The sequence below is a fragment of the Vanrija albida genome (genome assembly GCF_041260175.1).
Source record: "Vanrija albida strain AlHP1 chromosome Unknown contig_2, whole genome shotgun sequence".
Classification (NCBI taxonomy): domain Eukaryota; kingdom Fungi; phylum Basidiomycota; class Tremellomycetes; order Trichosporonales; family Trichosporonaceae; genus Vanrija; species Vanrija albida.
This window is the reverse complement of record NW_027191421.1, coordinates 3,472,927-3,493,968: the sequence shown is the minus strand read 5'-3', so window position 1 is coordinate 3,493,968 and position 21,042 is coordinate 3,472,927. Positions and strand designations below refer to the sequence as shown.

General features: G+C 63.5%; 6 protein-coding genes across 6 annotated transcripts; 3 read left to right on the top strand and 3 right to left on the bottom strand.

The window, feature by feature from the left end:
- Positions 1–1,752: 1,752 nt before the first annotated feature.
- Positions 1,753–4,053, top strand: Q8F55_003075 (uncharacterized protein; the record flags this gene model as incomplete). The annotated part of the gene is made up of 7 exons (XM_069351636.1): positions 1,753–1,829; positions 1,866–1,888; positions 1,924–2,077; positions 2,128–2,185; positions 2,222–3,349; positions 3,385–3,738; positions 3,886–4,053. The coding sequence occupies 7 exons, from the start codon at positions 1,753–1,755 to the stop codon at positions 4,051–4,053; spliced, it is 1,962 nt and encodes a 653-aa protein (XP_069212022.1).
- A 1,218-nt stretch (positions 4,054–5,271) lies between these two features.
- Positions 5,272–8,709, bottom strand: SSN6 (glucose repression mediator protein; the record flags this gene model as incomplete). The annotated part of the gene is made up of 8 exons (XM_069351635.1): positions 5,272–5,891; positions 5,928–7,556; positions 7,597–7,753; positions 7,794–7,886; positions 7,930–8,009; positions 8,054–8,153; positions 8,194–8,480; positions 8,526–8,709. 8 exons carry the CDS (start codon positions 8,707–8,709, stop codon positions 5,272–5,274), a joined length of 3,150 nt encoding a protein of 1,049 aa, XP_069212021.1.
- Positions 8,710–12,792: 4,083 nt separating this feature from the next.
- On the top strand, positions 12,793–14,081 carry Q8F55_003073 (uncharacterized protein; the record flags this gene model as incomplete). The annotated part of the gene is made up of 7 exons (XM_069351634.1): positions 12,793–13,183; positions 13,221–13,370; positions 13,407–13,492; positions 13,535–13,697; positions 13,742–13,748; positions 13,782–13,869; positions 13,902–14,081. The coding sequence occupies 7 exons, from the start codon at positions 12,793–12,795 to the stop codon at positions 14,079–14,081; spliced, it is 1,065 nt and encodes a 354-aa protein (XP_069212020.1).
- An 80-nt stretch (positions 14,082–14,161) lies between these two features.
- On the bottom strand, positions 14,162–14,750 carry GIM5 (subunit of tubulin prefoldin; the record flags this gene model as incomplete). The annotated part of the gene is made up of 4 exons (XM_069351633.1): positions 14,162–14,329; positions 14,376–14,482; positions 14,527–14,629; positions 14,676–14,750. 4 exons carry the CDS (start codon positions 14,748–14,750, stop codon positions 14,162–14,164), a joined length of 453 nt encoding a protein of 150 aa, XP_069212019.1.
- Positions 14,751–14,983: 233 nt separating this feature from the next.
- Positions 14,984–17,638, top strand: QNS1 (glutamine-dependent NAD(+) synthetase; the record flags this gene model as incomplete). The annotated part of the gene is made up of 14 exons (XM_069351632.1): positions 14,984–15,158; positions 15,203–15,287; positions 15,323–15,428; positions 15,467–15,556; positions 15,597–15,685; positions 15,721–15,838; positions 15,878–16,221; positions 16,261–16,412; positions 16,450–16,627; positions 16,667–16,936; positions 16,976–17,279; positions 17,318–17,373; positions 17,412–17,439; positions 17,486–17,638. The coding sequence occupies 14 exons, from the start codon at positions 14,984–14,986 to the stop codon at positions 17,636–17,638; spliced, it is 2,148 nt and encodes a 715-aa protein (XP_069212018.1).
- Positions 17,639–17,751: 113 nt separating this feature from the next.
- Positions 17,752–20,128, bottom strand: SEC6 (SNARE-binding exocyst subunit S6; the record flags this gene model as incomplete). The annotated part of the gene is made up of 2 exons (XM_069351631.1): positions 17,752–17,880; positions 17,921–20,128. 2 exons carry the CDS (start codon positions 20,126–20,128, stop codon positions 17,752–17,754), a joined length of 2,337 nt encoding a protein of 778 aa, XP_069212017.1.
- Positions 20,129–21,042: the final 914 nt, after the last annotated feature.

Below are 21,042 nucleotides of genomic sequence, written 5' to 3'. Positions count from 1 at the left end.
CACATGACTCCGAGCTGGGTTGGGCCAGGCGTCAACCGGCCGGCCAAACAATAGCCACCCAACTCGCCAAACAAGGTGGGCATGGCACGTCCCCGCCTCACACACACCCGGCCCCGACAACGGCGGCGGACACGCGGCCTGACGCCTGACGGCAGCAGCGCGGACTTGGCTCCCGCCCTCCGCCTTCCCTCCCTCCGCCCCACGCCGCACGCACGCACGCAACATGGTACCATCCAGTCTCGGCGTCGGGCCCTGGCTCGTCGCTTCGCCTTGCTGCCCCCCTGCAGGACCCGGCTTGTTTCTACCATTGGGATTTGTGTTTGAAGCTTGCTCTGCCCAAGATCGGCTCGGCAGGCCAGCCACGGGCGGGCGGAGGAGGCGGAGGCGGAGGCGGCGGCGTTGAAGCGAGTCGCGATCTGAAGCCCCAATGCGCCAATTTGTCATTGTAGGACGGGGCGCCGCACCTCGAAGACTACTGCACAAGAGCAGCAGAACAAAAGCCGGCGCGTCAGTCGTCCTTGTTTGGCCGCCGGCACGAGGCGGCGCGTGGCGCGCACAGTCTCGACAAAACGCTCGCACCGGCCGCGACGCCACGACTCCGACTCGGACACGCCGCGGCTGAAAAATTAACTCTTGCTGTCAATCCTTTCAACTACTCTGATCACATCACAACGCATGACGACAATATGACGGTCCGCAGCTGATTCTCTGGTGAGTAGCGCTCCTCGTCAACAACGGCGATAGCTTGCACACACGTGCGTGGTGACATGGTCACGCCGTCGTGCGTCGCGTCCGTCATGCACCGGTCACTCCCCGCTCCACACTTCCGCTCCACCCACCCCCTTCACCCACCCACCATCTCCATCATCCCCATTCCCCTCTGTTTCAATGATGAACAACCAAACACACTGAAAATCATGAACCTCGTCTGCAACATGGCGGGTAATGATTACATCTCTCTGTCTACCTGAGTCTCTTCATCCTCTACGATATCACGACGGACAAAGGCCGTGGCAGTTGCTAACCGGCGCAGTTCGTCTAACCGTGTACTCCTCGCACCATCATTTTGTAGCCGTAGAAGCTCTGTAGCCGAAGGACGTGGAAGTGTTTGTTCGCACCGAGTTGCTGCAGCCCTGCAAACCGTAGCCAGTCAGAGGGGGCGCCGAGAGTTGGCTCAGGAGGGCATAGGTGGGCTCGGAGTGGCCTCGGCGGCTAGCACGCCGGCCCCCGCGCCGCGCTCCCTCGGCGAGCGCAGCAACGAGCCATGCTGCGTGCTCTCTTCTCTCGGCCCGCAAGCCGGCCTGGACAGCCATACAGGAGCACCGACAGGGCTATCAATCGCCTTTGTCCGAAGCCCATGTGCCCGTACCGAAGGATACCGACGAGCAGGGTTATCTCAAGTCACCGAATAGGACGCTCATTAGGTTTTGGCACCAGACGCCATTAGAAATTCCTGGGCGCCAGTCGGCTTTGAGCGTCATTGCAGAGTGCACCACGTGAAGCCAGCATCACACTCGCTCCGAGTTGTCGGCGGGTCACGAGACTGCGAGCCGTGACCGCATGCTGCAATGTGGGCCGCATCCATTCTTGGCTCACCCACCCTCTGGCTGCCTGCGCATGCTCCTGCCGACAGACCGACTGGCCTGACAACAATCAGTCGGACGCTAACCTTTGCTCTTAACTCATCCTGCTACACGTCTAGCAGGCCCCCCTTTCGCAGCCATACTCCGCCCAACCAGACTCCTCTTCACAATGGCTGCTTCTCTCGACTCTCGCGCACGGCTGGGGGCCCTTCGCGAGCTCATGCGCGAGCGCAACATTGGCGTCTAGTGGGTCTTGCTCGCTGTTGACCTCGCTGACCCCAGCGTCGTGCCCACCGAGGACGCTCGTGAGTGTGCCGCCCGGCGGCACAGCTGACCCCAGACGCATCCGAGTACCTCGCTCCCTGCGACGCCCGCCGCGCATGGCTCACCGGCTTCACCGGCTCGGCCGGCACCGCTGTGGTCACCCAGACCGAGGCGCTGTGCTGGACTGACGGCCGCTACTTTCTCCAGGCTGGAAAGGAGCTGTCCGAGGAGTGAGTCGGCCGAAGCGCGGCGAGTGCCCGCTCCGTGCTCACACCACCAGCTGGACACTCATGAAGGGCGGCCTCCCCGAGACGCCGACCTGGCAGGCGTGGCTCAAGGTAACGAGCTCGACATGTCACAACTGACGCAAGCAGGAGCTGGGCCCCACGACGCGCATCGGCGTTGACCCGAGTGTCGTGTCGCAGGACGTTGCCGGCCCGCTCGGCAAGGCGCTCGCCGAGGTCAAGGCCCGCGAGCTCGTGCCGATCAAGGAGAACCTCGTCGACCTTATCTGGACGGACCGCCCCGAGCGCCCCGCTCAGCCAATCTTCCAGCTGCACGACGAGTACGCCGGCGACTCGGTCGCGCACAAGCTCAACAACCTGCGTGACAAGCTCACGCGCGCTGGGTCGCCCGGCATTGTTGTCACGGCGCTCGACGAGGTCGCGTGGCTGTTCAACCTGCGCGGCAGCGACATTCCCTACAACCCCGTCTTCTTTGCCTACGCCATCGTGACGCAGCACGACGCCACCCTGTTCGCCAACCCTGCGTCCGTGCCCCAGGAGGTGCGCGACTACCTGCACGCCAACAACGTCGTCGTGCTCGAGTACGGCCAGGTGTGGCCGTCGCTCGACAGCTGGCGCGAGCTGCTGACGGCCAACCGCGCCAAGGCGGACGCGGAGAAGGCTGCCGCCGAGGCGAGCCAGGAGAACGGCACCGAGCCGTCCAAGAAGGTCGCGCCGGCCGAGCCCAAGGCCGAGGACAAGCCCGAGGCGCCCAAGGAGAAGGTGGCCAAGACGGACAAGGTGCTGGTCGGCACCAATGCCAGCTGGGCCGTCGCCAACGCGCTCGGCAACGAGTTTGAGGTGCGCCGCTCGTACGTCACCGACGCCAAGGCGCGCAAGAACGCGACCGAGATCGAGGGCTTCCGCCGGGCGCACATCCGCGACGGCGCTGCGCTCGTCCGCTACTTTGCGTGGCTCGAGGATGTGCTCAACAAGGGCGAGCAGTGGACCGAGTTTGACGCGGCGACGCAGCTCGAGAACTTTAGGAAGGAGGGCAAGAACTTCAAGGGCCTTTCGTTTGACACGATCTCGTCGACGGGCGCCAACGCCGCGGTCATCCACTACAGCCCGTCCGAGACGAACAGCGCGGTCGTCGACATCAACCAGATCTACCTGTGCGACTCGGGAGGACAGTACCTCGACGGCACGACCGACACGACGCGCACGCTGCACTTTGGCACGCCGAGCGCCGAGGAGAAGCGCAGCTTTACGCGTGTGGTAGGTGGAGCGGTGCGGGCTTTGCTGACCCCCAGCTCCAGGGCCACATTGCGCTCGACTCGATCGTGTTCCCGAACGGCACGACGGGCTTTACGCTCGACACGGCTGCGCGCCGCCCGCTGTGGTCGGACGGGCTCGACTACCGCCACGGCACGGGCCACGGCGTGGGCCACTTCCTCAACGTGCACGAGGGCCCGCAGGGCATTGGACCCCGCGCGGCGTACAACGACGTGCCGCTTGCCGAGGGCATGGTGGTGTCCAACGAGCCGGGGTACTATGAGGACGGCAAGTATGGTATCAGGATTGAGAGCGTGGTGGCGGTGCGGAATGCGCAGACGCCCAACAACTTTGGCAACAAGGGGTTCTTGGAGTTTGAGAACTTTACGGTGGTAAGTGCGCGAGCGTGGCGCCAGCCACGCGAGGGTGTGGGTGAGGCGACTGGCAGGCGACAACGGCAGTGGATCCCCCGTTGCCTGCCGCTGCCCTCCCGCAGCTCGCTTCCACCCCCTCCCCCCACCGCCCACTAACCCCCCCAGGTGCCCATCCAGACCAAGCTCATCGACCAGTCGCTCATCTCGCCCGACGAGCGCACGTGGATCAACGCGTACCACGACGAGGTGCTGCTCAAGGTTGCGCCCGAGCTCGAGGCGTACGGCGACGAGCGCGCGCTGGCGTGGCTCAAGCGCGAGACTGTGGCGATTTAGCGGATAGTGGTGATTGGGTAGCAATGTATCGCGTCTAGTGTCTATGGGGGGCTATGGGACTGGTGGTCGTGGTGTGGGTGTGGGTGTCGGTGCCGGTGTCGGTGTCGACGCCAGCGTCGCGTCTGTTCTCGGTCGACTCGGCCACGGTGCGTCGGCGTCGGCGCGAGCCCCCGCCCCCTCGTCGTCGCCATCCCCCGCCCCCTCCTCCCCCTCCTCGCCCCAGCCCTCAGCCTTCGCCACCCCACTCCCAAGCCCCCAAACCACAATGAGCACCAGCACGACGATAACGAAGCGCACGCCCGCGCTCTCGCCCGCCTCCCCCTCGTCGTTCCGGCGCTCCCCTTCCCTCCGTTTCGCCTCCTTCCGGCCCCACCGCCCCTGCCCTCCAGGCGCAGAGTACCCCGGCATGCTCCCGCCCATCCCACTCCCCCACCCCAAATCCGGCGCCACGCGCCGCTTCCCCGCCCACTGGGGCGGCGGCGGCGCCTTGCCCCCCCACGCGCGGTGGGGGCCTGCCCCCCTCCTCCGCTCCGGCGAGTGCGGGTGGAATCCCCCGCCCGTGCTGCCTCCGTGAGCCGAGTGCGCCGGCGCCGTCGAGGCGTCGTACGCGGCGCGCGCAGAGTCCTCCCCCAGGACGGCGTACGCGTCGTTTATTTTGTGGAAGCGCTCCGCTGAGCCGCCCGGCGCGTCGGGGTGGTGCTTTTTGCTCAGCTGGTGTTAGTGCTGCCCCCCGGCGCGGCGCACCTCGTAGAAGCGCGCCTTTATCTGCGCTTTGGAGGCGTTGCGCGGGAGTGCGAAGACGGCGTAGTGGTCTTGCTTGCGCGATTGCTGGGCCTGAGAGGTGGAGAAGGGCCGGGGTGGGGTGAGGCGGGAGCTGGACGCGGCGGGGGTCGATGCCGACGACGAGGCGAGCGCTGGCCGCGATGAGGCGTGCAGCGGCCATCGTGATGGCGCTTGCAGCCCGCCCCGCGCACACCCCCACGCTTGCGCTGCGCTCGACGCCACTGCGGCCGCTGCTCGGCCCGCCATTGTTGTTTTGTTCGACGTGGTAGTGGTGGACATGACTCGGCGTCGTCGCGCGACTATGTCATGTCCACTCCAACCACCCTCGGCCGAAGCCGTTTGCATCCGCCGAGCAACCCCGCGACCTCCACACTTGCCACCCCACCTACACCACACCACACACTGCATTCCATAAAAAACCGTACCGCCTACGCCCTACTCCCCCTTGTCCTTCTCCCCCTCGCGCTCCTTCTCGCCATCTGCCATCTCCACATCTTCGTTCGAGTTTGCAGGCTCGGGCGTCGCGTCCCGCTTGGCAGCAGCAGAGCCCGCATCAGACGCAGGCTTGGACCCCGCAGACACAGACGGCGTCCGCGGCGCAAGCGAGCCCGGCGAAGGCTCGCTTGCCGACAGCTTGACAGGCGACTTGGTCCGCTCACTAGGCACCGCCGCAGGCGACGCCACACCCTCAGACTTGGGCGCAGTCTTGTCAGACGACGACGACACCGGAGCCTTGGGCGTGTCCCGGTCAAACGGCGACTTGGCCGGCGGCTCGGGCCGCGACCCAGGCTCAAGGCGCGGCGCATTCAACACCTCAATGACCGTGCGCCGCGTCGGGCTCTGTGCAGAGGGGGGCGGACCAGGTGACCCTCTGACCTTCTTGTTGCCCGTGCCAGGTCGAGCAGACCCGGGCGAGGGCGGGGTCGTGCGCTTGGTCCCGACAACAGACGGCGGGCTCGAAATCTTCTCCGTCGCCCCAGCCGACGTGGCAGAAACAGACGCACGCCTGTCAGACGACAGGAACATGAGCGCATCGGCAGCTCCCTCGTCATAGTCTGAAACGTTAGCGGCAGCGTGACGCAAAGACTCACCCTCGTCGACGGCTCGGCTAGGGGGAGGGGGCGGCTGGCGCGCTGCAGACGACGACACAGACGCGGCCGGGCTCGGGCCGGGGCTGCCGGCGGGCGTGTTGTCGCCATTCTGGCGGCGCTCCTTCTTCAGAGGCTCAGGCTTTCTCGGCGGAGGCGGCTTGCGGTTCGCCGACAGCGGCGTGCCGCGGTCATTGTTGTCCGACACCTTGCGGCGCGTGCTGGCCTTGCTGCTCGTGGACGCAGCAGGGCTTGGGGCGCGAATGTCCTGCTGGTAGCCCACGTCACGGGTCGCAGACGGGTGACGAAGGGGAGGTCCGTTGGGCGGCCCTTCACGCTCGTCAAAGCGCCGCTCGTCTCGTCTAGCGTCGTAAGCCGGGTGGTAACCACCGCCCGGGCCACCGGGACCGCCGGGACCACGCTCGTAGCCATACGGCGGGTAGCCCTCGGGCGGCGGCGGACGGCCGTATTCTCGTGGGTCACCAGGCCCGCGGGCAGGCAGCCCACGCGGGTCACGCGGGTCAACAGGGTGGCCGCGCTCCGCCAAGCGGGGCGAAGGCTGGCGGGGGTCGTGCTGCTGAGGGGGCATGCCGCGGTGCTGCTGCTGTTGCTGCTGCTGTTGTTGCTGCTGCTGGTGCTGATGCTGTGCCTGCGCCTGCGCCTGCGCCTGCTCGCGCTCCCGTCGCTCCCATTCCTCCCTCTCGCGGTCGCGGTAGCCAGGAGGCGGGGGTCCTCCAGCATGAGGAGGGTATCCATGGGGCGGTCCAGGCTCACCGCGGTGACGAGGCGAGCCGGGCGACGGCGCGTGCCTGCGCGAGTCGGCGGTAGGGTCATACCGGCCTCCTTCGTGGCGACGATCCTGAGGGAAGTGGGGCGGTTCACCGGGGTGGCCGCGCTCGCCATACGGCCCAGTTCCCTCGTATCTCTCACGAAGGTCACGGGGCTCTGGCCTGTCCGTGTCGATGGGGCCCAGCGGAGCGTGGAGGGCCATTGAACCACGCGACTCGTCGACGTGGTTGAGCGGGGGAGGGCCTCCGCCGCGGAAGGGACCGGGGGAACCACGGCCATAGTCGCCTGGAGGAGCAGGCAGGTCACGGACCTTGGGCTGGCCGTCACGCGCATCGCCTTGAGGAGGCACCTGGGCCTGGGGGAGGTGCGGTGACGCCGAAGGGCTAGAGTTGGAGCCGTAACCACCGCCAGGAGGCGCGGCATACTGCGACGGGTGAACGTCAACCGGCGCCGGCGCAGGCGGAAGCGGCGCGTTGCTTGAGCCAGCATTCTGCAAGAGCTGGAGGCGATGCTTGATGGCATTGTTTGACACGTCCAACTCGGCCGCACGCGAGTAGGCGTCAATGGCGTCCGTAATCTGGTTGTTGCACGACTCGTAGAGGCTTCCCAGGTTGTACCAGACCTCCCAGATGTAGGGATTGAGGCGGATGGCACGCGAGTAGGCGTCCAGGGCGTCGCGGTACTGGTTGATCTGGAAGTAGAGAACACCAATCGAACACCAGAATGTGGGGTTCCGGCCGTCGCGGTACACGGCCTGCTGGTACGCCTCGTACGCCTTGTTGTACCGTGAGCCGGCCATGAACGCACGTCCCAAGAGGTACCAGCTCTGAGCGTCGGTACCATCTGGTGGGCGTCAGCCATTGTCACGCACACTTCAACTCACCAGTCTCTAGACTCTTGGTGAGGTACTGCACTGCCTGCTCTTGGTTGGCAAATGAAGCACCGGGCTGGTGGTAGAGCCAACCAAGCTGCTGCAAGACCTTTGCGTGATCAGACTGGTGGCCCAGCACGCGCATGTAGGCATCACGGGCAGCCGAGTACTGCGTTTGTTAGCATACCATGCTTGCACCAAGTGCTCACGTCGTGGTCGAGTTCATAGACGTGGCCGAGCTGGAACCAAATATCCCACGACGTCAGGGGTCGAGGCGGGTTGTTGATGATGTAACGGAAGCACTAGGCCGTTAATTACGGCACGGCTGGGTTCCTCCAAACCTACCTCGAGAGAATGCGAGTACTTGCGCTGGTGCTTGTAGATGATGCCCAGCCGGAAGTAAATCTCATTGGCCTTCTCAAAGTCTGAGAATGGTTAGCACAGTCGGCGTGTGGAATGACAAACGTACTAGGATCCATTTTCAGCACACTGGAGAAGGCTTCCTCGGCATGCTCGAATGAGCCGTAGCGATCGTACAGGATGCCAATGCCGTACCAAAGCTTGGGCTCCTGGGCGCGTGTCAGCCGGTAACGAGATTGTTCTACTCACCTTGGGGTTGGGGAGGTAGTGCAGAGCCTGCTGATAAGCAGTGTAGGCTTTTGGCAGGTCGTCCTTCATCAACAAGCAGTGGCCCATTGAACCCCACACTTCGCCATTGTCCTGCTTGATGTTGAGGATGCGCTGGAAGTACTCGATCGCCTTGTCAAAGTCGTCGCGATTGCGGGCCAGAGAGGCCACGGCATTCAAGCCCAGGATCGAGTTGGGGTTGTGACGCAAGGCGTTCTCAAACGCCTGTAGCGCACGGGGTTGGTCGTTCATCTGCTCGGAGACGGCACCTGTGCGAGGGTTAGACCTTGCGCACGAACAAAATGTTCACTCACCAATAAGCATCCACGTGTTCTCGTTGGCAAGCGCCAGTTGCGAAAGAACACCGTCTTGCTTCTCTTTGCCGGCACGAGTGGCGGGGCTCAGACCTGGGCCAGGCGTCCCGTGGCGGTGCCCGTTGGAAACTGGTGCGGGGGGAGGTCCACCAGCTTCGGGAGGAGGGGGTCCCGGCATGGGCATCGCTTGTGGAGGCGGCGGACCACCAACGGCTAAGGGCGGAGGAGGAGGACCGCCAACCGGCATGGGCGGAGGCGGGCCGTTGGAGGCGTGCCGAGCCGAGTGATGGTGGTGCAATGGATGTGATGGCTGAGGGTAGCCAGGCCCCGGTGGGGGGTACGACGGGTGCACGGGCATGTGGTGCTGCAGACGCGCGTCGGGAGGAGGAGGCGGCATCGCTTTTGCTGCGGGTTGGGGTGGGAGGTTTGGGGGGGCGAGTATGGGTAGAGCTGGTCACACCTTTTAGACTGATATATGTCAGCGCAAGTACCACACAGACGTTTGAGAATCGGCGACGACGAGGGGTACAGCATGGCCCTACCGCGCAGCACGGAGGACGGCCGCGGCGGCAGTGACTGCCATCGCACCCCGACAAGCGGGCGCTTGGCACACACAAACTTGCCCAGTCTTCGCACTCGCCTCTTCGTCAAAGAAGACGGCGAGTGTACCATGCATGGGAATGGGTGATGCGGGAGAGAATCGAGTGCGCCACTCGACGCTGTCATAACAAAAGGGATGGAACACTCACCAGAAGCCAACCTCCTTGCGAGTGGGTTGACAGGCCGAATCGACACTCTACGATGCGTAGTGTCTTTGCCGACTTGTCGATGGACCCGTGGGTTGGCTGATGCCTTCAAGTGTCGACAATCGAGTGTCGAGCAAAAGACGCTTGATGGGATGGGGGAAGAAGGAGACTGAGACTAAAGAGTCTTTGGGGGGGGGGGGGGGGATGGGATCGTGGATGTTGGACTCTTTGAGGAAGATCCGTGCAGCGACGTCGGGCGAGGGGTGGGTGTGTGAGTACGAGGTGGTGGTCGTGGGTTGTGCGTTGTGCGTCGTGCGTCAAAAGGAACGGGCGCGAACGACGACGAGCGATGAGCGCAACGACAAGCCAGAGCGAGCGAGCGAGCACCAACGTCGTCAGGGACGAGGCTGAGGCTGAGGGGTGTCGGCGGGGCGTGAGGTCGGTGCACACCGATTTGCCGTGCTCAAACGTGGCGTGGGCGGACTGGACCTTGGTCGTCGTCGGCGTGTAGAGTGTTCGCCGAGGTCCGTGTGTAACGAACAGACCGCGAATCGCCTCTGGTTTTTGTTGTGCTAAGTACACGGGCCTTCAATGGCGGAGAAGGTGTGTGGGTGTCAACCGAGCGCGAGCGGGGCGGAGCGGACGGGCGTGGCGTGGCGCGGCTCGGCGCGGCGCGTGGGGCAGGCAGACGGGGGGGGCGACAAGCGTGTGGCTGGGCTCGGCCCGATGGCTCGTGCGCAACGATGCAATGGCGTTGGCGGAAGAAAAGATGCGGCGGCGCCAGGCAACGAGGCGCGAGGCGGAGGCGGCGGCGGCGGCAAGGGAATGCGCCTTCCTTGGGGGTGAGGAGGAGCCGAGCGAGCTGGCTGGCGGACGGGCGGGCGAGGCAGGCAGGCAGGCAGGCCGATCACTCGTGTGTGCACCAGTGACGGACCTGTGGGTGGTGACTTGCAAGTTGGATGCAATCACAAGTCGATGTGGAATGCAAACCACAACGCCCAATGGTTTGTGTTGTGTGCACTGCACTCGTGATCTCTGTCGTCTCTCTTTCTCCACTTAGGCACAGGGAGCGAGCGACGACCTGGGTGAGTCGTGCGTGCGTGCAGCCAAGGGGCGGGAAAAAGTGGAGGTTGTGAAATCGGATCGGCTTTGGCTGTGCGGGGTATATCGCAGCCGATGCGAGTTGTTGATGGAGAGTGATGGATGGGGTGGGGGGAAGAAGAGGTGAGGAGATGTGTGATGGGAATCGAGAGATGGAGAGATGGAGAGGAGCGGGTTGGTTGTGTAGTGTGGTAGGTGGTCACAAAGGCGGAATCGTCGTGGACAGTGGTCGTTGGGGGGGGGGGGGGGGCAAGGGGGGGAGAGAGGGGGGAGGGAAGAGGGGGGGATGCGACGAGCGAGCGGCGGCGGCGGCGGCGGCGGTTTGGCGGGTCCCAGGGCAATACAGCCAAAAGAAAAGGTCGGCATTCCCCCCCCCCCCCTTCTCTTGCCTCTCTTTGCCTTCCCTCGCCTTGGGATGGTTTAGTTAGAGACGAGCCCGATCCTGAGCCCAGGCGTGCCATGACGTTTGGCCCTGAAACGTAAAGGTCATCAGTCGGTCGGTTACGCAACAGGGGCAGCCAGGCAAAACAAAAGTCGACTGGGCCTTGTTCCCGAGTATTATTGCAACAAACCAAGCAAGCACTGGTATATAGACGCGCGCGGGTGGGGGGATCGGGGGATCGGGGGGGAATGTTTTGGGCGGCGATAGCGGCACAAGCACCATTTGGCCTGCATGCATGCAAGATGGCCACTGGGCGGTGCTCGTCCGTAAGCGACAACCCCAAATCGCATCATGCATTGGCATGCATCCACCACCACTTGTTGACAACAACGACTTGGCCTTCCCCCCTGCTTATTAGAAACCGGGAATACAATACCAGCGCAGAACCGACCGTGTGGTGCAAGGTACGTTGTTGGGTGTGACGAGTCTCTTGTCCCTTGAAAACAAACGACGGGCGGCTGTGTTGCGTTGGTTGTGAGCGCGTGGGCTTACGCACGTCCAGCCGGTCGTGGTCGGTGGTCGAGCGAGGCACCGAGCCAAGGCGAGTCAGGTGTGCAAATGCTGCGGTCGCCCCCCGCCGCCCGCGGCGCTGCCCACCCGGCATTCGCCATAGAACGGTGGCTTCCCCCTTGTCGTTTGTACTTTGGTGGGCCGAGAGGGAATTTAAATCTCCGACGCGCAGTCTGTTGTCGTTTGTCAGAGTCCAAGAGCCCCGCTCTCTCCGCTCCACCCGGCCGGCCCCCCTCGGCCCCTCGGCCCCTCGGCCCCTTGACCTTTGTTCAGGGCAGGGCACACCAGTCGACCATGCCCATTCCATCATGCCTCCCCCTTCCTGGCTGGGCGCGTGCCCAAACAGAGATCGACGACAACGGGCCAAAGTCGCCACGCCGCAGCCCGACTCGACTCGCCCGACACAGACCAAAAGTACCCACACCCATGCACCCACGCCCCACGCTAGTCTCACACACCATCTCCGCCCACCACGGCCCACCACCACACTTTAGCAACGCCACACCTGTGCATATTCAATCACCCGTCACCGTCACCGGGCGTAGGCCAACTTGGTCTTTTGCACAATCAACCACGTCGATGCATCGCACGCTTGCATTCCACGGATCCCCAAGGGGCGCAGCGGGCGGCTTGCATGCATGTAGCGTGGAATGTAATGGTAAAACATGGCTTCCCTCACACTCTCACATGCAAACACCTACACCTAGGGCCCGACATGCTCCAGACAACCATGGTCCAGGTCCGTGCATAACTTGTATTAGCACTATGCGGCAACAGTTTCTGGAACCCGGAACAGGTGGGCGTGGGGGCGGCGGGGGCAAGGGGGCCAAGGGGCGGCAGGCGGCAGGCCGCAACGGGCCAGGCAGCCAGACTACAGCCGCCCGCCCGCCGCCGTGCCGTGTCGTCGTAGGCTGATGCCGCCGTGCGTCGCGCCACTACTACCGCACAGACCCTTAATACGCTCAGAGTCGCTTTCAGGGCTCAACTCTTGCTCTACTCGTCAGATCCAAATCTCGGTTGGTTTGGCTGGCGGGGTCATTGTCCAATACATCTGTCCGCCGCCATGCGTGCCATGCGTACCATGCCGACAACGGCTGCGGCCCGCAACAAACCGCCCCCCTCACCGCCCCCCAATGCGCCATGCCGCCGCCACCAATGCGCCTCGTCGTGACGTCCTCTCGGGTTCGATCAAATTCATTGTGTGGACAGTGACATAGTGACACCGGCGACCACCACTCACTCACACTCCCCCCCACAAGCCCCTCCACTCACCCAGACAGGCGGCGACATACCCCCGAAGCCATGTCAAAAAGTGCCACACGCGTCGCCAGGCACGCACCAGCCATCAAGCCGGCGGGGTCCCCACATGCATCACCACTCGTCCACCCCAGCCAGCCAATGCTCGGAACTACTTGCATCCTCAACCCTCTCCTATTGTTCACGCGTCGCGTCCGACAACCCAGCCGCAATGTCCACGGCCGACTCGCTCCTCCCCGTCGTGCTCGCGGCCGACAACTTTCCCCTGCACCCGTACCATCCTTACCCGGTCCGCAACCCGCTCACAAACGAGCAGTACATCCCGTTCCACCTCAGCCCCGCCGATCACGCCCTCGATCTCCCGCCCGTGGGCCTGCTGCGCCCGCTCATCCTCGCCGCCCTCCTCGAGGAGCATGCCGCTGCCGGATCAGAATCCCCCTGGGTCTTCTTTCGCGCCGATCCCCACCATGAGAGTAGCGAGATCGTGTGCGTCGCCTTCTCGCCCGCCGTCCGCGCAAAGGGCCGCGAGGCGATGAGCGCGGCCATCGCAGCCGTCGCGGCAAAGTGGAAGGCCGCTGGCAAGTTCCCCGAGGCTCTGGATGGTGAGTGGTGGTGGCCATGGGGCTTTCTGACCCTCAGGATGGCGCAACGAGCTGTACACCATCTACGCGTCTCCCAAGTCGAGCGTGCTGTCCAAGCCGACCGGGGCGTTCAGCAACGCCGCGTTCGCATGTGAGCGCGCCGCGTGCGCTCTCTTTGGCTTTGCGACATTCGGCGTCCACATGACGGGTAGGTTATGCTCGACGTTCGTAACCTAACCCGCAGCGTACGAGGGCCAAGGAGCCGACATGAAGATCTGGGTCCCGCGCCGCAGCCCCACAAAGGCCACTTGGCCCAGCATGCTGGACAACGTGTGTAGCTCGTGGTAGATTGAGGTCGAGCTAACCTCGCAGACCGTTGCTGGCGGCATCACCGACGGGCTCAGCCCGATCGAGACAATGGTCAAGGAGTGCGACGAGGAGGCTTCCCTCCCGGAGAGCCTCGTGCGCTCCAGGTTACGGAACGTCGGCGCCGCAACCTACTTCTACATCACGTCGGCAGGGTTCCTTCAACCAGGTTAGTTGGCCTTCTCGTGTAGTGAACTCAACTGACGTTCACAGAGATCGAGTGAGCCTACAGCCGCGCTCCAGCTAACCCCAGATACCTCTACGACCTGGAGCTCCCGGCGCGCGACTCGCCCGACTATGTCCTTCCCCGTCCGCACGACGACGAGGTCGAGTCGTTCTCCGTAAGTTACCAGAAGGCCACGCTGACACCCAGCTCTGGACCGTCCCCGATGTCATCAAGGCCCTCCGCGCCGGCGAGTTCAAGCCCAACTGCGGGCTCATCCTCATCGACTTCCTCGTCCGCCACGGCCTCGTGACCCCAGAAAACGAGACCCATTACCTCGAGCTCCAGTGGCACATGCGCCGCCGCATCGGCGTCGGAGTTCCTGCGTGAGCGTGCAAAATGTAGATGGGTATACATGCAGGGTACAATGTGTCAATGCTCGTTGTTCTCCTCTGGCCGCTGCTCATTGCTCATGCCTTGGCCGGGCCGCCCTGCTGCTGCTGGAGCTTCATCTGGAGGACCTGGACAACGCTCTGGACGTTCTCCTGCTTGCGCTCGATCGTCTTCTGCAGCGTCTCGAGGTTCTTGCCGACGAACTCGGCCTTGGCGGAGTAGTGCGCCGAGGCCTCTGCCCGGGTCTGTGCGCGTCAGCGGGTCGAAACAGGGTGTACCAAGAGAACCCACCTTCTTGACGTAGTAGCCCGTTCCGACGTCGACGACGACCTTGCTCACGTCCTTGAGCTTGCCGGGGACGTAGAGCGAGGAAGTGAGGGGGATGAGCACCTCCTTGTCTGCGTGTGTCAGTGCTGCTCCCCAACCATTCGCCAGCACGCACTCTCAGACGCAGGCGTGAGCTCGTCGACGTCGGCGACACACGAGCGGAACTTGGACTGGGCCTGCTTGAGCTGGCCGAACGAGTTGGTCAGGTGGTCGAGCTCCTGGTGCGTGTTAGCGGCTGCAGGCGACAGGCGCTCAGCCACCTACCTCGTCGAGCTGCTTCTTGACCTCCTGGAGCTGGTTGGGGTCGAGGTCTGTAATCTGGATCTGCTGCTCGCCCATGGTGCCGTGTAGTGTTTGAACGCAACAACATCGTCGCGATGGACTTGTACGAGGCCTGAACGCGTGCCGCCGTCGTCGCAGCGAGGCGGTCATGTGTTATCAATTCAATGACGTGTGATACCCCGCCTCCACTCGGCGCGTAACTCGACTTGTCGACCTGCTCTCGGGTCTGCTGCTTGGCCTGCCATAAGCCATCGCACATTCCCCAGGCGGCCTCTTCCACCCACTCCACCATGCACCTCGTCACGGTCGCTACGTGCCAGCTCCGCCAGTGGGCCCTCGACTTTACGGGCAACTGCGAGCGCATCCTCGCGTCGATCGCGATCGCCAAGTCGCGCGGCGCGACGCTCCGCGTCGGCCCAGAGCTCGAGGTCCCAGGCTATGGCTGCCTCGACCACTTCCTCGAGGGTGGGTGGTGTGATGGGGGAAAGGGAGGACTGACCCGGGGGTAGGCGACATCATCCTCCACTCGTGGGAGGTGCTCGGCCAGATCCTGCAGAGCCCCGACGCCCAGGACATCGTCTGTGACATTGGCATGTGCGTTGCTCCCAGTGGCAAAGGCTGACGTGCAGGCCGATTACCCACAAGAACAGCAACTACAACTGCCGGGTCATCATCCACAATGGCAAGATCATCCTCATCCGCCCCAAGATGTGGATGGCCAACGACGGAAACTATGTACGTGGGGCCGTGGCTGCTGAGCTGACTCGGCACAGCGTGAGCTTCGCCACTTCACGCCGTGGGACAAGCACCGCCAGACCGAGAAGCACTCGCTTCCTGGCATCATCCGCAAGATCACTGGGCAGGTGGGTAGCTAACCTCAAACCTCACGAGCTAACACGCCAGACCCACGTCCCCTTCGGCGACGCCGTCGTGACGACCGAGGACACGGTCGTCGGCGTCGAGACCTGCGAGGAGCTCTTCACACCAAACTCGTGAGCTAGGAATCGTCGTTCTCAGCTGACCCCAGACCCCACATCGCCATGGGCTTGGACGGCGTTGAGATCTTCACCAACTCGTCGGCGAGCCACCACGAGCTGCGCAAGCTTAACCGCCGTGTCGAGCTGATCAAGGAGGCGACCATGAAGGTTTGTTGGCTGGTCATGGAATTGCCGCTAATAATTCAGCTCGGCGGCATCTACCTCTATGCCAACCAGCAGGGATGCGACGGCGACAGGCTGTACTACGACGGCGCGTCCCTCATCGCGCTCAATGGCCAGATTCTCGCCCGCGGTTCCCAGTTCTCGCTCAACGAGGTCGAGGTCGTCACTGCCACTATCGACCTCGAGGCCGTCCGCGCCCACCGCACCGGCTCGAGCAGGCGTATGCAGGCGGCTCAGACTGAGCCCTTTGAGCGGTACTACATCGACACGCGTCTTGACGGCGGCCAGGGCCTGCGTATCGGCGAGGAGGAGACCAAGGCTCCTGGCAAGGTGGACATTGTCTACCACACGCCCGAGGAGGAGATTGCGTGGGTGTCGATATGATAGCGCACCCAGCTGATGATCAGGCTTGGCCCCGCGTGCTGGCTGTGGGACTACCTCCGCCGCTCGAAGACGCAGGGATACTTTGTCCCGCTGAGTGGCGGTATCGACTCGTGCGCGACCGCCGTTATCGTCCACTCGATGTGTCGTCTTGTCGCCAAGGCCGCGGCCGAGGGCAGTGAGTACAGCGATATCTGCGCCGCTGACAACACAAGACAAGCAGGTCATTGCCGACGCCAGGCGCATGACTGGCGAGCCAGAGGACTCGGCCTACCTTCCCACCGATGCCAAGGAATTCTGCAACCGCATCTTCCACACATGCTACATGGGAACCCAGAACTCGAGCGCCGAGACGCGCAAGAGGGCCAAGGATCTCGCCGAGGCCATTGGCGCGTGAGTTGTCGATTGCAGGAGATCAACTCTGACCACCAGCTACCACGTCGATCTCAACATGGACACTGCCGTGTCGGCCATCACGGGCATCTTCACCATGTTCACTGGCAAGACCCCCCAGTTCAAGGTCCACGGCGGCTCGAATGCCGAGAACCTCGCGCTCCAGAACATCCAGGCCCGCCTGCGCATGGTCATTGGCTACACCTTTGCCCAGCTGCTCCCCTGGGCGCGCGGCAAGGTCGGCGGCCTGCTCGTTCTCGGCAGTGCCAATGTCGACGAGAGCTTGCGCGGCTACCTGACGAAATACGAGTGAGTTGGCTAGTAGGTCGCGAGTCCTAACTCCTCCAGCTGCTCGAGCGCCGACGTCAACCCTATCGGCGGTATCTCCAAGACGGACCTGAAGCGCTTCATCGCATACGCGCAGAAGGAGTTTGACCTTCCTATTCTCGGCAGCTTCCTCGACGCTGTGCCCTCTGCCGAGCTCATCCCCCTCGGCGAGGGCACCACTGTGCAGTCGGACGAGGTCGAGATGGGCATGACGTACGACGAGCTCTCGGTGTTTGGCCGCCTGCGCAAGGTCGAGAAGTGCGGGCCGTTCAGCATGTTCGGAAAGCTCGTCCAGGAGTGGGGCACGTTCCTCTCCCCAACAGAGGTGAGTTATGTTCTGCAGCTCTTGCTAACTCTGCCCAGATCGCCGACAAGGTCAAGCACTTCTGGTTCACGCACGCGATCAACCGCCACAAGATGTGAGTCGCGCCCAATCTCATCATGCTCACGTCCACAGGACAACACTCACGCCTTCGGTTCACATGGTAGGTGTACTCCCCGCATCGATGACCACCTGCTCACACCCCACAGGAGTCGTACAGTCCCGAGGACAACCGCTTCGACATGCGCCCCTTCCTCTACCCGTCTCGCTTTGACCACCAGTTTGCCAAGATTGACGCGCTGGCCGCCGCGCTGCCCAACCGCGCGACCCAGCCCGGCTCGGACAAGGCCAAGGTCGACTAGGTCGCACCGGATTTATACATACAATGTGCATTAGAAGCGCTCTCGTGCGGCATGACAATTGTGATATACAGTGGCTGTCTGTGACCAAGAATGCTGGGTGGCCTACCCTCTCTCTAGATACGCCCTGCCGACCTGCCGACACGGTTGGCCACGCTGCCGGCGCGGTCGGCGGCGTTGACGACGAGGTTGCCAAAGTTTGCGAGGTTTGCCGCGAGGCCGCCCTTGTTGCCCAGCACCTTGACCTGACCTGTCAGCGCGCGCTCGCCCCGGCCCACAACTCACCATGATGGTCGGTTCTGGGGGGTCTGTAATGTTGTCGTCTGCGACCCGCCGCCTGATCGTGTCCATGATATCCGACACGCCCGAGCGGTCGAGGTCGTCGCGGGCGCGGAGGAGCGCCTCGACAAACGCAAACTGCGGCCCGTGGACCTGCGCAAACGAGTAGTAGTCCATAAAGACCATCTCCTCGCTCGCCGAGAGCATGGACGCGACCTGGTCCATGACCTGGAAATTGGCCTCGAGCTCGGCCGGCGCCTTGTGCTTTGCGAAGAAGTCGAACGCGGTCGCCACGTCGTTCTGGAACCGCTGCGCGGCGGCGGGCATACGCAGCGAGTTGGCCGACGCGCGCCGTATGCTCGTGAGGTACGTGATCAGGAAGGCGTCGAGCATGTCCTCGAGCAGAATGTCGTAGATGGACGGGTTGAGGTGCGCCTGGTAGTCGGCGAGGTAGTCGCGCATCGTCTCGATAATCTGCTGCAGCAGCCCGTCCTGGTACCATGCTGGCTGGAGGAGCTGGCGCGTCGCCGGGCGCAGGTCATTGAAGACGAAGCTCACCAGCGCCGCGTTGCACTGCTTCGCCACGTCGAGATACCCGTCGATCGCCTCGTTGAGGCGCTCGACAATCGCGCCCTTGTACTTGTCCGAGACGAGGGGCTCGAGGCGCGCCTGCAGCGCCTCGGTGTAGTCTGCTGCGCGGAGCTGGTCGTTGGCGAGCGCCATGACGTACTCGACCAGGCCTTCGGGGATCTCCTCGGGCTTCTTCTCGGCCTGCGCGCGCGCCTCGCTCCCGACGAGCTGCACCCACTCGGCTTGCGTGCGGCGCATGACCTTGGCCGACTCGGTCACGACGCGGCTGAGCACGGCGCCTTGGTTGGAGTCCAGCGCCAGGTCGATCTGCTGGTTGACGAGCTGGAAAAAGTCGACGACGCCGTCCATGCCGTACAGCTCGTCAACCATTGACGGCGCCGTGGTGCGCAGCCGGAAATTCTGTGTTTCTTCACGCTGCAGGTTGACGGTCCACTCGTCGAGCTTGGTCACGATCAGGCGGACATAGTCCTCGATCAGGTCCTGGGACTTGCCGTCGAGGAGCGGCGGCTGGAGCCACGCCGACGGCACCTCGAGCTCCTTCATGTTCTTGCGGTACTCCTTGGTCCAGCTGTGCAGCTCGAGAAGCACCTCGGCAGGCGGGTCCGAGGCTACCGCCTTGCGCAGCACAACGTTCAGCCCGCCGTGGTACCGCTTGACGAGCCACTGCACGACCTCGTAGTCGGGCGGGAAGAGCGGCTCAATGTCGTGCTGGATGCGGATAATGTCCTTGTAGATGAACTGGAGGCTGTCGATGAACCCGAGCAGGTCGTCGCGATGCGCGTCATACCGCTCGTCGTACGCGTGCTTGATCGACGACTCCATCGCATCGAGCAGCTTGTGCCGGTAGTTCTTGATGTGCCGAGCCGCAGCCTGCATGTTGCGGAAGTTTGACTGGGCGTCGGGCTGCGCGACCTTGCGCATGAGCTTCATCGCCACGGCCTTCTGGTCCTCCTTGCCCTCAAACTCGACAATCTTGAGCAGGCGCACGACCGTGCCGCCGTACCCGGCGCGCGAGAGGTCGACGATGCTGCCGCCAAGCTCCCACAGCCACTCGTCAAAGTCGTGCCCGAGCTGCTCGAGCGGCTGGAACCACATCTTGAGCACCTGCATGTCGGCCGAGTCTCCGCGCTTGGCAGCGTGCAGCGTCTCGGCCATGAAGTTCTCGAGCTGGTGCAGCTGGAAGTGGATGGGCAGCAGGTTGACGCTAGGGCCGATCGGTCCGCCCTCCTGCTGCCGGTCCTGGTGCAGCATGTACGTGAGACGGTCGACCTTGTCGGCCATGGACTGGAGCTGCGACACCATCTTGGCCGTCTGTGCAAAGTTGCGGTGGACGGTCGAGACACGCGTGATCTTGTCGAATGCCTCGCCCTCGTCCTTGTTGTTCTTGAGCTTTTCAATCTCGATCATCTCCTCGCGGACCATGGACGAGGCCGACCTGCTCTCCTGGAGCTTGAGGAGCGCGTCGCGGGTCGAGTTGAGCTGGGCGCGCATGCCCTCTGTGAGCTTTGCATCCAGTGTCGACTTCTCCTTGAGGAGCTTGTTGCGGTAGGCGGTGAGCTTTACGAGGTCGTCTGGCTGGCGGAGCACCTCGCCGACCGCCACCGAGGCCGAGTAGGTCGCCATGGTAGTACGCCGTCGCGGTGCTCGAGCGTTGTCGAGCTGTGGTTGTGGCTTTGGGTTATGATGCACGAGGTTGTGGTGGTGTTGGTGTTGGCTGGCTGGCCGTCGTCGCGTCGCGGTGCATTGACGTCGTGGTCGGATAGTGAGTGCCACTGATGGCCGAGGCGTGATACATTTGATCCCGCCCAAGGTGACGTGTGACGAGGTCGTCGCAGCACAACGGTGCTTGTGGTTGCGACAATGACGCCCGCCTGCAACCCACTCATCCGTCCACCCCTCTCACTCTCTGCACCACCATCACCCACCCACTCATTGGTGGCCAAGATCCACTACCAATCTCACAACCTCCCCATCACCCATCGTCTCACCTACCACCCAGCCACCTCACTCTTGTCCACACCCAGTCTAGACTGACACCACCACCCTACATACTCCCCATCTGCACTTCGTGTCTTCCTTTTAGGTCGGTTTCACGCCTAGCAGCAAGACAAGAGGCTGGGGGCGGCCACCCAGCTCGCTACCGCATGCTGCCGGCAGTCGTGTTCGGCGACCATCTCAGTTGTGCCCACGCAAGATCCAGCAGCGCTGTTCCAAGCCGACGAACTCCTTCCGGTTCGAGGCTGGAATCTCCCCAATGTGTTTCTCTTGACGCTTGCTGTGTGCACCACGCACACGGCACCGCACCGCACATTGCGCCGTCGACGGCTGTCACAGCCTGCCTGCCTTCTCCCTCTCTCTCTCTGCCCTACATCTCCCGACCCGCATTGTGCCCCAAGTCGAGCTGTTCCGCGCACGCCCCCTTGCCCCTTTTTGTCTTGTGCCACTGACGGGAATGCCGATTGGCCGAGAGTCAGGATTACGTATGCCCGCGGAGTCAAATTTCCCCTAATGTTGGTGTATGGTGCCTGTTGCCAGTG